The 14,700-nt window shown below is 39.5% G+C and overlaps 1 protein-coding gene across 2 annotated transcripts in view; it reads left to right on the forward strand.

Moving 5' to 3' along the window:
- The first annotated feature begins 834 nt into the window (after positions 1-834).
- The window catches only part of clcn3 (chloride channel 3), a 37,787-nt gene continuing 23,921 nt past the window's right edge, over positions 835-14,700 (forward strand). Inside the window, exons 1-2 of one of the 2 annotated variants that reach the window (XM_078276447.1) lie at positions 835-969; positions 7,713-7,894. In XM_078276447.1, coding sequence (XP_078132573.1) covers positions 7,732-7,894 — 163 coding nt within the window. In that variant the 5' untranslated portion in view covers positions 835-969; positions 7,713-7,731. Of the gene's footprint in view, positions 970-7,712; positions 7,895-13,199; positions 13,578-14,700 lie in introns of those variants that run through there. The other variant, XM_078276448.1, reaches the window with a different exon arrangement.

Genomic DNA, 14,700 nt, shown 5'->3' on the forward strand with positions numbered 1-14,700 from the left:
CCTTTTTTTTCTCATAAATTCAACTGTTAATGTTTTTTCAGATTCATTGATTACCATAACATGTCACAATTTTTCCAGAGCCCAAGGTGAGATCCTCAAATTTCTTGAGCATAAAAGTTTAGTCCTAACCTTTATAAACAGTAGTTGCTCAAGGTGCATTAACTAGCTTCCCCCCAGAGTAAGTATTAATGCATGAATATATGTACACCTCAATATTTTAGCTGGTTAGGGTGGGGCTTTTTTAAACTATAAAAAGTAAGTAGCTAAGTAAGTAGTAAAGTGTAGCTTATATAAACTATAGGCTACAGCTGGGAAGTTTGTGAATTTCACCCAGGGATCAATAAAGTATTATCTTTATTCATAATAATACATCATTTATTTGTTAATTCTATTTTGTATAATTAATCCGATTCTGCAAAGTAACTAAATGTATCAAAGAAATGTAAAAAAAAAAGTACAATATTTCCCTCTGAAATGTAGTGGAGTAGAAGTATGAAGTAGAATAAAATAGAAATACTCAAGTAAAGTAGAGTACCTTAAAAAAGTACAGTGCAGTACCCCTCTGCTTGTAATGGGAGTACTTTTACAGTGCACTTCCTCCGCTACTGCACACTACACATGACCATGTAGCACTGATTGTCATTGTCATTTCTAGTTAGTGACTCCATTCGGTTTTATCCCAGCCGTTTGATTTGCAGGGACTGGATGAATTATTGATCAGATGTTCTCCCTCTTGCCTGTTTTACCATCACAGAGACTGTAGGTGGGAGCCGCTGCTGCTACTGCTGCTGTTAGGATGGGTAACAGGAAGTGAACGTCACTGACACAGGAATGGGACTGAAAAAGGAAAACACCATCATGATGAGGAGAATGTCAAATCCACTCGTGTAGGAAACAAAACTCCTCGTTTCAACTCCAGGGAAAAAGGATGAATGTTCGTGTCCGAGCTGAAATTGAGGCATCAGGAAGGTAACGTATGTTGCTTTTTTTTATTTTTTTTTATTAGCGCTATCTTAATGTGTGTTTGAGAAAGGAGATGTGTGTTTGTTTCACCATCCGAGGCCATCCATCCTCCTATCGCTGTCAAATTCTGTGAACTCACAAGTTGATTATTCATCCTTCTTGCTGCCCGAACACTGGTTCTAGCTTGCTTCCCAGCTAGCTTGGTATGTCGGTGTCGATGCCGTGCATTTTGTGTGAATTCACTGTAAATTCACCGTTAGCTTGTGAATATACTTGTGGATTAAATTGACGCTTTGGTGGTCTCAGGCCTTTGGCTACTGTGGCTGTACAATCCAACGGCTTCATGCAAACGGTTTCCTAATTATGTGCTTTTTTTCTGGATATTTTCACCATGAAATGCAGATGTAACGTTAATGCATGCACGGCTAAAGTTGAGCGTGTACTGGAAAGGACTGCCTTTTTTTTTGCCGTGCTGACTGTCATGGTTGTTTTTCATCATTAGCATTGGAAATCACATCAGTCTTGTGCTTGTGAATGCTGTCCTCATGTCTACAAATCCTTCCTCTTAAAACTTTTTCCTCATTTCCTATGCACACTCTATAGCTGAATGGATAGACCAGGGTCTGGGTGTAATGTTAACTTACCATCAAAGCAACTAGCTAGGCTATAGAATGTAAAAAGTTAGGCTGGATATTACATTCATACACGTTACCGTAGTATTAATTTTTTAATATTGAGGTTTTCTTGTTTAAAATAACACTACAAAGATTTCCCCAGTCTGTTTTTTAATGCCATCTGAAAATGACACAAAATGGCTTATCATCATGTAGGCCATTGGCATTTACTATAAGGCTGATTTGATTAGTCAATTGATAAATTAGTCGATCAACATAAAATTATTCTGTCATTTTTGAAGCAAAAATACCAAAAATGTACTGGTTAAAGTTTCTTAAAAGTGAATATTTGCTGGTTTTCTTATTATTCTTTGACAGTAAACTGAATATTTTTGGGCTCTTTGGGATAAATTAAGCAATTTAAATATAATACAATTTGTAAATGGCCGTTTTTCACCATTTTCAAACATTTTATAGGACTTTAATTGAGAAAATGAATTTATTTAATGCAACATTCATAGCCTAAGCTAATTTGCAATGCACATCTTTAGACTCAATCACTGAATCAATAATGATAACAATTGTTCACTTAAGCCCTGATCTTTTTCTCATTATCATTATCATTAAGGATTTGTTGCATTAAATAGGACTACATTTAATTGTTAAGGTGCTTTGGCTGAGGTCTGATAATAACTTCCAGCTCTAAACATGTATGATGATTGGTGTGGACAGTAGTGCTGCAGCTAATGACTAGTTTCCGATTACAGATAAATCACTTGAAATCAATTAATCATAAAGTTGTTTGGTCTATAAATTGGGGGAAAAAAGAGTGAAAAATGCCCATTGCATGTTCCCACAGCCAAGGTTACGTCATAAACTTGCTTGTTTTGTCAACAGTCCAAATCTCAAAGATAGCCATTTCACGATGATACAAACTATGAAAGAAGCAAATAGTCACAATTCAGAAGCAGGAACCCGGCAAGTGTTTACAATTTTTGCATGTTGAATGATGAAGTTATCAAAATTGTAAATAATTTGTCGATTGACAAACCATTTTAGCACTAGCAGACATCATGTCAGACATATTGAGGCGAGGGGACTGCATGTGTAGGGTGAGTTGGGATGCTGTATTTTAGGCCTATGTATGATTTTTTTCAGTGTGTAAATTTAAACTACTGCAAGTCTGCACATGACACTCAAATTTCATAAAATATTAAAGATGATTTTTTTACTCTGAACTTAATATTTGTGGGAAAAATGCATATTGAAATGAAAATACGGAAGCCTTGTTGTCAGTGCGAGTAGGTGTAACCCTGATCATGATGTAAATCCACTTTTACATTCATTTTAATCATTTCACACAGCCCCATTTACTAACAAAGACCTTACATGTCGACATGATGTCCTTGACACTAAAAGTTAATGTTAATGTTAAACATTAACCCAACACCTTTTCATTCCGTCACTGTTTTCAGGTATTTAATTGTATATTCATGATTTATGATCCGTCTATGAGCCGTCTGTCCTCTCACAGCAGAATCAAGACTCTTTCCACCCTGTGGTTACAGACCGGTCAAACCAAAGGCACTGCCCCGCTCCTTATTTGATTTGCCATGGCTGTTGGTTTAATCAGCGCTCCTGATTGTGTTACGTCTGTCTGGAGTGTTTTGCAGTCATTTCGTTAAGCATGACCTTTCATTCACAGTCAGACAGTCGAGACATCTCATTTCAGTTTTATCTCCCTCCTGTCTGTAAGATCCCCTGTTGTTTTTCTTACTATGGTGTTCATAGGAAGTAGAAGGTCGGATTACACACGTCCGCATAGAATCTTGCTAAATCACTTGTCATGACTTTCACTTCAAAACATCAGCCTAGACTTTACATCTCCATAACAAGATTTCTGTTTTTAAGTGAGGCCTGCTCGATTAGTAGCACACAATTACATCATATAATTAGATACCTTAATGAACTTGTCGTGACAAATCCTGTGATTTGATGATCAGCATTCATTTTGTAAAAGTAGGAACTTCCACTGTCTTCAGTTGGGCCTGTTTTTTTCTTTTTCTTTTTTACAGCAGGATCTCTCCTTGAGACAGTAACATGATGTGTAATTTACATGATGTGCAGGTTTACATGATGTAAACTAAATGGTTTAATGAAAAGATAAATAGATTAAGTAATAAAATATATAGTAATATTATTTATTATTAATTTATTATAAGTTAAATCCATTTAAAGCTGTAATTACCACTTATAGCATCTGACATTAATTTTGAAGTGTTTTCCTGAGTATTATTTTCTCAAACTGACATCATCACATGACTGCACAACTCCAGCAGTTAGTCAGTGTCGCATATTGTTGACGTGCTGTTAATTGTGAGGAGTGAAAGCTCCCTGTTGTGTTGGAGCTGCTGTACGCTGGATGTTTTGCTACAAAGCGATCCATATATCGATCGTCCGCTGCCTTTTGAAGAACGCGTGTCAACTTTGTTGGCCCTGTCTATGGAGGATGTGGGAGCTTGTCGGTTAGAGGGAGGGCAAAATGCTGAGTCACATCCCAACAGTCGCCTGGGCAACACCTCCATAGTGACCAGCCGGAGAAAGATAACGGCCCTCGCTGCTCAACTAGTTGTGTAACATCAGCAGACCCTGCAACGTTTTGTTCCCTCGCTGTTGATTATGCTGCCGTTATCGACTGACACACACACACACACACACACACACACACGCTCACACACTCCTCCCTCTAGCCAATCCTCATCCTCAAACACCAAAATGAAATCTGACTCGTAGGATAGTAGCTTCTCAATTATCAACACACCCTAGTCTCCCTGGCATAATTACGGTTTTGATTACTGTTGCAAAGAATGAATGGAAACATGAACAAGTATACTGCAGACTGTCATAATTATAGCTATCAAATGTCACCAGCAGAGAGAAATAGGATAAAAGATGACAAGTCTAATTGAACCAGACCATCGTAAGAGACTCAGCAGCACAGTTTATTTAATATCAAAACTGTCTGTCTGAAAAGATCATTGCACACTTTTAACATGCATTTTGTACTCTCACTCTAATTTGCCCTGGTTAGCAATGCCGCATTAATCAGCACCCCTGTGTGTTCAAACTAAGCCACAAAGTCCAAACAAAATAGTAGAAGTACTGAAAGTGTGATTAAGTAGAGTAGTTTAGATTTCAGACTGACACGAGGTTTTCTTAGCAAATCATGACTGTTCTGCAGTGTAACTAGAGGTCGACATCACATGAGCTCACCCAGAGGATCTGTGCCTTGAGATTGACTCTGCAAACAAGCGTAATTGAATTTCCTGGCCATGTTGATTTGATATAGCCTAGCGCAAAGGGAAGTCCTGTCTCATGGTGAATCGGTGCGATTGTTGCCGCAGGGAAAGTTTCTCTTCCCTGTGTGCCTCACATTATAGAGTTTGTGCCAGAGTGGATTAGTGGTCTTCAGTTTCACTGTTGGCATTTGCGGCAGGCTTTTGTTCATCATAGCTTGTGCCGTGATGTAGTAATTTCCTATCATAACAAAGTGTCTGGATTTATTTGTTAGAGGAGAGTGACTTTCACTGCAACACCCCACATCTAAAAGGAAAGGGTCGGCGCTGTTGCAAGCCATTTTTTAATATGAAATAAATGTGAAGTACAGCCTGACCAAAAAAATTGTCTGTGGCAATATATTAGCCAATTGCAGTACAGAATGGCCATAAATATGCTTGTGGCAGTTTAAAAACATTCTCTTTCCTTGGCATTCACTTTCTGTATGCACTGGATAAAATTATTGTTTTGTTACAAAAGCACTTTTCAAATCTTTTAGAGAAACCTACTTCCTTAATCTATTGCGCTGACTCCAACTTTTCTTTTTCTTCATTTCCTTTTCATAGTGGCCTTTTCTGAATGTCAGCACACAGCGCATGGAAGAACAATCCAGATCACATAGAAAGTCAAATCTATTCAGGTCAATAAAAAGGGAGCATAGAAATCTATTTAGCCTTTTTTTTCCACAGATATAGAGAAATATGTAGTCGCCAGTCAAACCATAAAGTATTAGTGAAGTTCAGTAAGGCTGCAGCACCATCTTTCTCCTGAACTCTCTTCTTCTCTCTTTCTTTATTACTTTGGGACTCATCATGCCTTGTGGCTGATATTCCTATAAATATCTTCGGGTTATATTCTAATGTTCAGGAGTCATTGTGCTCGGCCTGGTGGGGATCATTTAGGTCACGTCTGTCACAGTTTGTGGTCATAGATTCTTGTGTAGTTCCCACCTCTTCCACGTGGGGGCGTGGTTTAAGCAAAGGTGACGCCACTCTGCTCTCTTTGGTCCAGCAGTTTTATTATCATAATCATCCTCTTATTGTAGGGAGGAGGTCCATGTGTCATTTTAATCCCTCAGTCTATAAATACACCACTTGGCTGTGCAGCAAACAGAACATTATAACATCAATGCCAAATATATTGACATTCTAAGTATTAAAGGAACCAAGCAAATTAAGAAAAAAATAAAATCAAAAAATAAATAAATAAAAAGCCGGGAACCTCATTCCTATTTGCATTATGCATCTGAATCCAAGGTTTCTTCAATATGTAAGCCTAGGTCATACTTCATTTTATGGGTCCATGATTTCCTAATAATTTCCTAAGAAGTTTATTAGTAGAACTATGTAATTTGGTACTATCTATAGAGAAAATAAGGGTTTACTAGAGAGAATCTCAATTCATACCCAAGTAAAACATTTTTGTCATCGGAATCTTTATTCTCCATATATGTTGAATTGTGTGCTTTCCTGTAGACATATTTTACATTATACCAGTTTTAGGTTACGCTACAGTAATTGGACATTTGTAATTAAGATTCACACATTTCAATTGTTTAGTAACAGATTACGTAGTTCCTTTAATGAAAAGCCTTGAAAATGATTAGGAAATTATTCTTAAATGTTGTTGCAAAAGAAAAGAGTTTCATAGCTGAGATATTGATATTTATGATAGCTGCTAGACTCCCCAGTACACTAGATTTATTGATGGTTTAAATCTACAATCACAGGTCGAATGTATTTTTCTTCTTCACCTTGTATCTCCGGTAAAGGGGTCCAAATATTGGTTCTCAGTCATTCTACCTCTTCATTAGCATGGCTGGCCATCTCTGACAGTCCGCATTCATCTATACTCTAAATTGATGTCCTGTATCCCTTCCCTGTCATTCCTTCCACACCTCATTCCTTTTTTTGTTTCACTTAATCTTCCATCACCGTGCGGTCCAGCGGTTACAATATTTCTCTTATCTCTCAAGGTTATCTGCACCTTGAAAATGTAGTTGCATACATTTTTGTATTTGTGTGTTTGTTTTGTCAATTTCTATTGGTTTTCTTACCAGTAATCACCTTTTGTTGTTGTTGCCAAGAACACTTAAACATAATAGGAAATGTACGTGGATTGCTAACACTGGAAATGTCAATTGAAACACAACACAACACAGACAGTAGAAGTGAAATGAAGGATTTTTTAAAATATATAATATGGGCAGGGTCTGTGAGAGACATTTAAGTCAGTGATCTAAACAATATTGACTATAATATAGAGTAGGCTATATTTTGATCTGGTGATAATTTCTGAAAGATGGGTCAAACTCTCTGTGTATCTTTGTAATTCTTTAGAATAATTAAAGGACTTTGTGGGCACTTCTCATGTATGTTTGCTCTTTTTGTTTCCCAGTGAAGGCCCCAGTTGCCTCATTCTCCAAATATAACTGGACAGAAATGTGATGGATACAATGAAAGAATGTGTGACCAGATTATTGTCTTTCAGTTCAGTTTTTTGTTGTTTGTCTGAGAACAAGCTCTGGGAACTGGTTGTGTTTCTCTTACCGCTCAAATGATAAAGTAGATTTGTTGCTGGACCACGAATGAGTGTATGACTATAATCTCTCCATCACAGCCTCACTGTGGGCCTGTCTGTCTTTGCTGTTTTTCTGTGAGTCAATATGCACGTAAACAACCCACCCTACTCATCTGTGACCCACTTCAGTCTGTAGACTCTATAATCTAGCATCCTCACAACACAGTGTGTATATCTCCACCACTCCTCTCCTTCCCTCCCTCCCTCCTTATCATCCAGGGCACCGGCGTGTTGCTAAATGGAGTCGGAGCAGCTGTACCACAGAGGCTACTGCAGGAACAGCTACAACAGCATCGCCAGCGCCAGCAGCGACGAGGAGCTGCTGGATGGAGCCGGCGTTATCATGGACTTCCACACCACAGAGGACGACAACCTGCTGGATGGGGACGCTACCTCCCCAGGTAGGGAGAATGGGATACCTCCAAATACCTCCCCCAAGCTGTTTGATTGGTTCTGGACGTTTTGAGCCTCCCCCTTGTGACCCAGGCTTGACGAACACTGACCCTCACCCTCCAATCAGATAGGACCTTTACTTGAATTCTCAGTGAGCTTCCCACTGTGCCCCATTCTTTCTGTTGCTGCGTCTTCAAGTACAAAATCCAGTTTATCTCCTGACTAAGCAGACACGTTGCTGCTCTGGTTATGAGTCACTCCACTGCTGATGTCAAGACGCATCAAGTGTGTGTTTGCTCGTGTGTGTTGCTGTTCTATGGCGCAGTCGCTCTGCCATTGGCCCCCTCCTCATCTCCATCCACACCCATCAGCTGCTCTACATGCCGTCCTGTCACACTCTACAGACACCTGCTGCCCAGCATCCACCCAGCATCATTGTCCTGCTCCGGTTTTGTCTGAAGCAGCCTCACAAATGGTTATAAAACTATTAACCGATATTCAAATGGGAAATAAATATGGATATAGACAGCCAAAGTCACTTCTTTGTAGCCTGCTGATAACCAAATTATCTGAGCGTAGACGTAAACGTAATTAGCCTTGAGAGGTTTTGACCGTATCTCATGGTCTTCATTCAGCAAATAGCGAGACCCTCATGTCCTGTGATGACAAATGATAAAAAGTTGAGGTGATAGCCAATCAGAGTGAATTAATTATCAAATTGATTTAAAAATTGTACAATTTCTTTGGTCGGTCATTAATGTTATTCGCTTTATTAACCATTTGTAAGTTTTTTTGTAATTATTATTTTAAGTTGTGTTTTTCCACCAACAATCATTTGTTTGGTTGTCTTGCACATCCAGTCATAATCGTCATTATGCCCAGAACTACAAACATAACAATGACTGTTCTTATACCAAACTTTATTTTGCATGGTTTCATGATTTTGCCTATTTGTGTTCTCCTGTTTCCATCCACCATCTTGACCTGGTCACATTTTCAACAATATTGCTTCCTGTTTCCTGCAGTTTTGTGGTCTCACCACCACTTTTATGTGTGCTTTGGCATTGATCGTTGTTCCTGCTCCGCCTTGTCTTGTGGCTTACGTGGATTGGTCTTTTGTGTCAGGTAGCAAGCAATGAAAGATAGGTGGGTGTTAGTAATAATACAGACACATGGCAAAGGCTCTGTTTTTTTGTTATTTTTTTATTCATAAATGCGTCATCACCTGGCCAAATATAGAACAGCTTAGGTGGAGTGTGGTGTACAAGTGAGACACAGTGACTTTAGCTTATAAAAAAAGATACAGTATTTATTATGCACTTGTTAAAGAGTGTGTTGTACCATTGTGTTTTCTGCTGAGTTAGATCATAAGTTTGGATCATCATTCATAGTTAGACTGCTACGAATGAGCTCTGCCATGCATTTGGCTGCCATGCTACATAATTATAATCCTACCTGTCATTCCAGGGCACAAACCTGTTTCTCATTCATTCAGAGGCTCAGTGGCACTCTGACTGGTATATCTTGTCACCCATCGACATCCGATCTGCTGCATCCTGTTTGTTGTTCCTTGTCTGAGTAAATCTGGTGATTTCTCTATTTAGTTTTGAATTGCAGCTGGTCAAACAGAAGGCACACGTGTTGAGGGGGTTGTGTCTAAGGTGTCAGCTGGGGGGGGGAGACTGAAGTTAACAAACTAGTGTCTTCATGTTGTGTATAAACTCTTTCTGTCTATTTAATTTAGATAATTAGGATTAACTGCCTTTATTTGTGTCCGCTTGAAGACACAATGAAAAATAAAAATACACTTGTATGGAAAGTTGTGGTGCAAGTAAACTGGACTAGTTGCTTGTAGAGAACAGACCTTTTCCCTGCTGCTTATTCTCCTATTATCTGCCATCTCCCTTTTCTGTGGTGCAACTTTTTTCAGTTCAAGTCTGAACACAGCTTTTCCTGTTTTGCACTGATGAGGGTACGGAAAGACTTGCTCTGTTGCAGCTCTCTTTATCAGGCATTATAAGTCATGCGGGTATGGTTGGCACAAAACCTGTAATATTTCTGTTAAAGTGAACATCTCATGCTCAGAAGCTGAAAAATGTGCTCAATCTTGTGTTCAGTGTTGCCCACATAAACGCTCACAATTCTGTGGGAAGGTTCTCAAAAGAACGGCACATAAAACAATGAGAGCATTTCTAAGGTTACAGTGTGCACTAATGGAGAAAGTTGTGAATCGTAAAACATTTAGTAGCAGGTTGATTGAAAGGCTTCTGTTTTTACACTTTTAATGGCAAGATATCTGGACATCTAAATGTGCTTTTTGACTACCATTAGCTTGTATTTACTGTAGGAATTTACTGTCTGCATTGTAGCCACACTACAACCAGCAACAGTGATAGATATCTCAAAGTGAATTGTCTACTGGCTTTAGTTGTGTTTTTATTGATGTGTAGTAGCAGTGATATAACGACTCTAGAGTTTAGACTCAGTCTATTCATTATTAAAAAGGAGACTGTGACTGAGACTGTTCAGTAGGAGACACACAGGTAACTTGTGCAATTGTATGGAACAAGATAAATGGAGGTAGTGCTGCAGTAAAGGCAATATTGAAGATGTATCCATTTTCTTTGTTTGCTGTATTTATGCTCAGTTGTGTTTAAAGCTCAATACCAACATTGGTATTCCAACATTAGCATTTAGCTCAAAGCACAGGTCATGTTTACAGCCATACAGTTAGCATGTTATCACGCATATTAACAACTATTTTATGCTAGGTTAAGCATCACATTTAGCATTTACATGCTTATGTTAGATTGTAAACATGTCGTTAAAAGAACATAACGTAATATTGAGCATGTTAGCTTATTAGCTTACATATTATAGCCAGACCAATACTGGATTTTAATCCGAGAGGTAGTGGAGGTTGTGTTTAGCTACTGTATGTTTATGTAAGAGGGATTGGCTTGCATGTCAGTGTCTCCAGTCTCTGCCCGGTGATTAGCCCCTCTTTCTTTTTCTCTGAAACTGGACCTCTGGGCAGTTAACTAAGGTGAACCTGCCAGCACGTATGCTGTCACTGCTGCTACAAATAAAGAGTGAGCTTCTTTGAAATGTTGCAACAACGCATAATTGATACGTTTCCTACGAATATTGAAGAAATCTGATAACCACTGTTGTATTAACCAGGACGTAAAAAAGGTCTAACAATCATTTATAACTACTATTTAGCCTGTTCAGTCATCCTTTTTTCATATTTTGGACAACATTGTAATGTACTACTGTATTTGTCTAGGCTCCACCGCCCGCTCTTGTCAGTTTTCTTGATTTTTGTGCGACACCCATATTTGTACTTACATTCCCATGAACCCGTTTGGCTGCAAGGTGTCGGTGTGAGCTAGAGTTTCAGGAAATCTCTGGATGGCTGTTCTTCCTTGAAGCTGGTGTGTTGCCTGTCTGTCTCTTTGTGCTATTTTTAGGTAGAAGTGAGGGGTGGGTTCATAAGGAAGCTTGTAAAGCCCTCCTCTGGGCTATGACTGCAGTGTGAGCAAAGGGGCTGGCTCACTCTGTGGTCCCATGGAGAATTTTGCTGAAACTTTTAGTTTGCTTGGAAAAAGTAAAGGAGATCAACAGAGCAATGCTTTGGGGAAATTTGAACTGAAAATGATTTATTCTGTTAAATTTTAACTCACTGGATTACTGAGACTTGAGATTTCTTTGTTTCAAACTTCATTTGTTGTTTTGCTGGTTTAATGTCCTGACTGGGACTTGTTGAACAGCAAACTATGGCTGACACTACCATTGCCTAGCAACGGGAGCCCTGCTGAAAGGTAGGTCTTGGCTATCACAGACTTCTTATTAGACTTTTATATGTTATAGTGAAAACATAGTTACAGTGTGTGAAATGTCAGGGTCTCATTGTTTAGGCCTGGGAACTGCAAGTTATGTGGAAGAGCCTGACTTAAGTTGCATTGTTTCATACAATACCACATATATACACCAAGTTTACAAAACACCTTCTGTCTTGAAACCGTAACTGTGATCACTTTTGGATTATAAGCATTAAATCCACCTCCATTCAGATTGGTTTAAAGGGGCTAGAGAGAGTTTCTCTACATTAAAGTCAGTACAGTCTGTCTTGCATTATGGCACAGATGCTGTGAGAAGTCCAGATAATATCTCACGTTTCATATCCTCCCTGTAGAGAGAACACGAGAGAGGAAAATTGAGCAACTGCTGTGTATCTGACATTGGTGTCACTTTTTGCTTGTTTTTTCTTGCTGCAGTCTCTCTTACAATCCCCAAAACAGTATTTCATTTTCTCTTTTTATGCTGGAGGAAAGGCACCCGTGGCAGTGGAATTTATTCAAAAATAACCAAAATAACAATGCAGATTGGCAAATAACTCCAATGGTTATTGAGCCTTGACCTTGTTTGTGCAATCAGAAAGCTTTCTTTCATTTCATTTATGAATAGGCTAAGTGATTTTGAGTTGAATTGGCAAAATACTGCTGTGGAAAGTTTTCTCTTTTATCAATTTGGGCTGTAACCAGAGATGGACCGATCTGACTTTTTCTCTTGCAATACCAATTCCAACACCTCAACTCAGAGTTTCTGCAGATACCATTCATCAGTCTGATACTACAAATGCTCTCTTCCCCCCCAATTTTGAAGAACATGTTAGCATCACTGGCTGGAGCTCATTGGGATCCTTTTTATGTAAGGTAACATGAGGTCAGGGATTGCTGTGCCACTGAAAACTGAGTTGACTTTAACCACTGAGTGACTTTTTGAAAGTAACATAACAGAAACACACCAATGTACATACAAGTAAAGTATCTGCTCCAATTCCCATACAGCGATCGGATCAATGCATCCCTAGCTTCAACTAAAAGATATTTCCAATATTGATTAATCTGAAGAATATGTTGTCAATCACACATTTACTCTACAAGACAATTGTGAAAAATTACCTCCTTGTCTTTTTGTGGTCTGATCATAGGGTCTCACATGACTGACAGTTTGAACATATTCAGTTTACCATCATATGAGACAAAGAAAGCAGGAAATATTCAAATGTTTGGGGCTGGAGCCAGTAAAATCTTTGCATGTAAAAAAAAAGCTGATCAAAATTATCATTATTCACCTGACAGCCTGTTCCACTCATACTATCAAAACTTCTATTAATCAATTACTTATTTTAACCCCCCCTCCACTTGCTCGGAATGGAATATTCCATTTTAGAGCTCACCCTGTCTCTCACACACACACACACACACACACACACACTACCCGTGACTGTCCCAATGGTCTCTCCCATACAGGCAAGGCTCACAGATCCCCCTTAGCAACCAAGCAGACAGGGTTGACTGGCTTGGTGTGCTAGTCGTCTTTCCCTTTGAGTGTGTGTGTGAGTGGTGACATCATCAGCTAGTCAGCTGCTGCAGTGAAGGGAGAAAGAAAAGGGCGGGGGAGGGAGAGAGGACACATTCACACACAGCCCCGCTTGTCTTCCTCTGGTAAACATGGCAGCAGCGACTGACACACGCAGCGAGCAGTGCGTAGTGAAGCCTAGCCTAGCTTAGCTTAGCCTCGTCTCAACTGTAAACATGGAGGAGGAGGACGGGGCGCCCGACCCCTATTTGCCCTACGACGGCGGAGGGGATACCATCCCCCTGCAGGAGATCCCTAAAAGAGGTACACCACGTCCCCTCTTATTTTTTTCTCCCCTTTCCCCTCCGGTTCCCATCTTTTCTCATGATGCTGTGATGACAGAGGCCGCTGTCCTTCTTGTACAGTGAGTGCATGTAGCTAGCCATATGGCATTGTGCAGGTTAGGCAAACGCTGCCTTCATCTGTTGTTGGTGAGGGATGAAAATTGGAGCGCAAGTATGGATTTGAAGTTGCAATTGCTATTGAACGCATGTGGGAGCTTAACATCTGTCTGCTCAGCCTATTTCACAATTGACTTCTCTGTTGATGATCAACCAGCAGTGTATGTGTGCGCACGTCAGCCAAAGATAATGAGCTAAAGAGGGAGTGGAGTTAGTGCGAAGGCTTGTGCTTGGGCCTGTTAAGCAGCAGCGACTAAAGGCAGCATCATGGGCATCCATTTTAATTCCTCCACAGAGAGAGGCACAGTCAGGCTTTGGCTACTAAATGTGTGAACTGGATGCATGTAGATGTAGGCTGTGTGTCGTTGAAGCTTTTAACAATGTTCCTGCAGTGTGAGGACACCTGTTGGCCAAATTCAGGATGTCACCTTACATCACACGTAAGGGGGTCCTCAGGGTGAAGGCATACAGTCATATTGTGACAGCTTGTTTTTCTATGACAAATTTAAGTTCTTAACACTCTATCCTTGTTTTGTCTTTCCTATCCAGGGAGTTTTCCTTTAGTTGCGTGTGTTGATTCCTCCAGGCCTTTGTTAGATTTTTACGGTGAGTGAGCAGATACAAAAGGCCCCTAGTGAGTTTAGGACTGCCTATATCCAAACTTGTATTTCCTCTCTCCTTGCAGACCACATTTTTGTAGTTTTTAGTCCAGCTTGTGATCCTCTCCTTACTTGACTTCTTCAGTCTCTAGATAACCACATCTAACCATAAATCCACCTCTCTCTTACCATTTTGTAAGCCCTCTATGTAGAAGCAGCTTTACACATGTATCTTCTGGCGGTTTTGCATTGCATGATTACAGTAGTTGTAATCCAGATACATTTTCTTATAATTCCCTGCTTTACTAACCTGTGAAACTGGACATATAGTGTTTTGTACTATATTGGCAAAACAAAATATAGCAATTTGGTCTCTTAAGGTCATTT

Source organism: Sander vitreus, chromosome 19 (genome assembly GCF_031162955.1).
Source record: "Sander vitreus isolate 19-12246 chromosome 19, sanVit1, whole genome shotgun sequence".
NCBI lineage: Eukaryota > Metazoa > Chordata > Actinopteri > Perciformes > Percidae > Sander > Sander vitreus.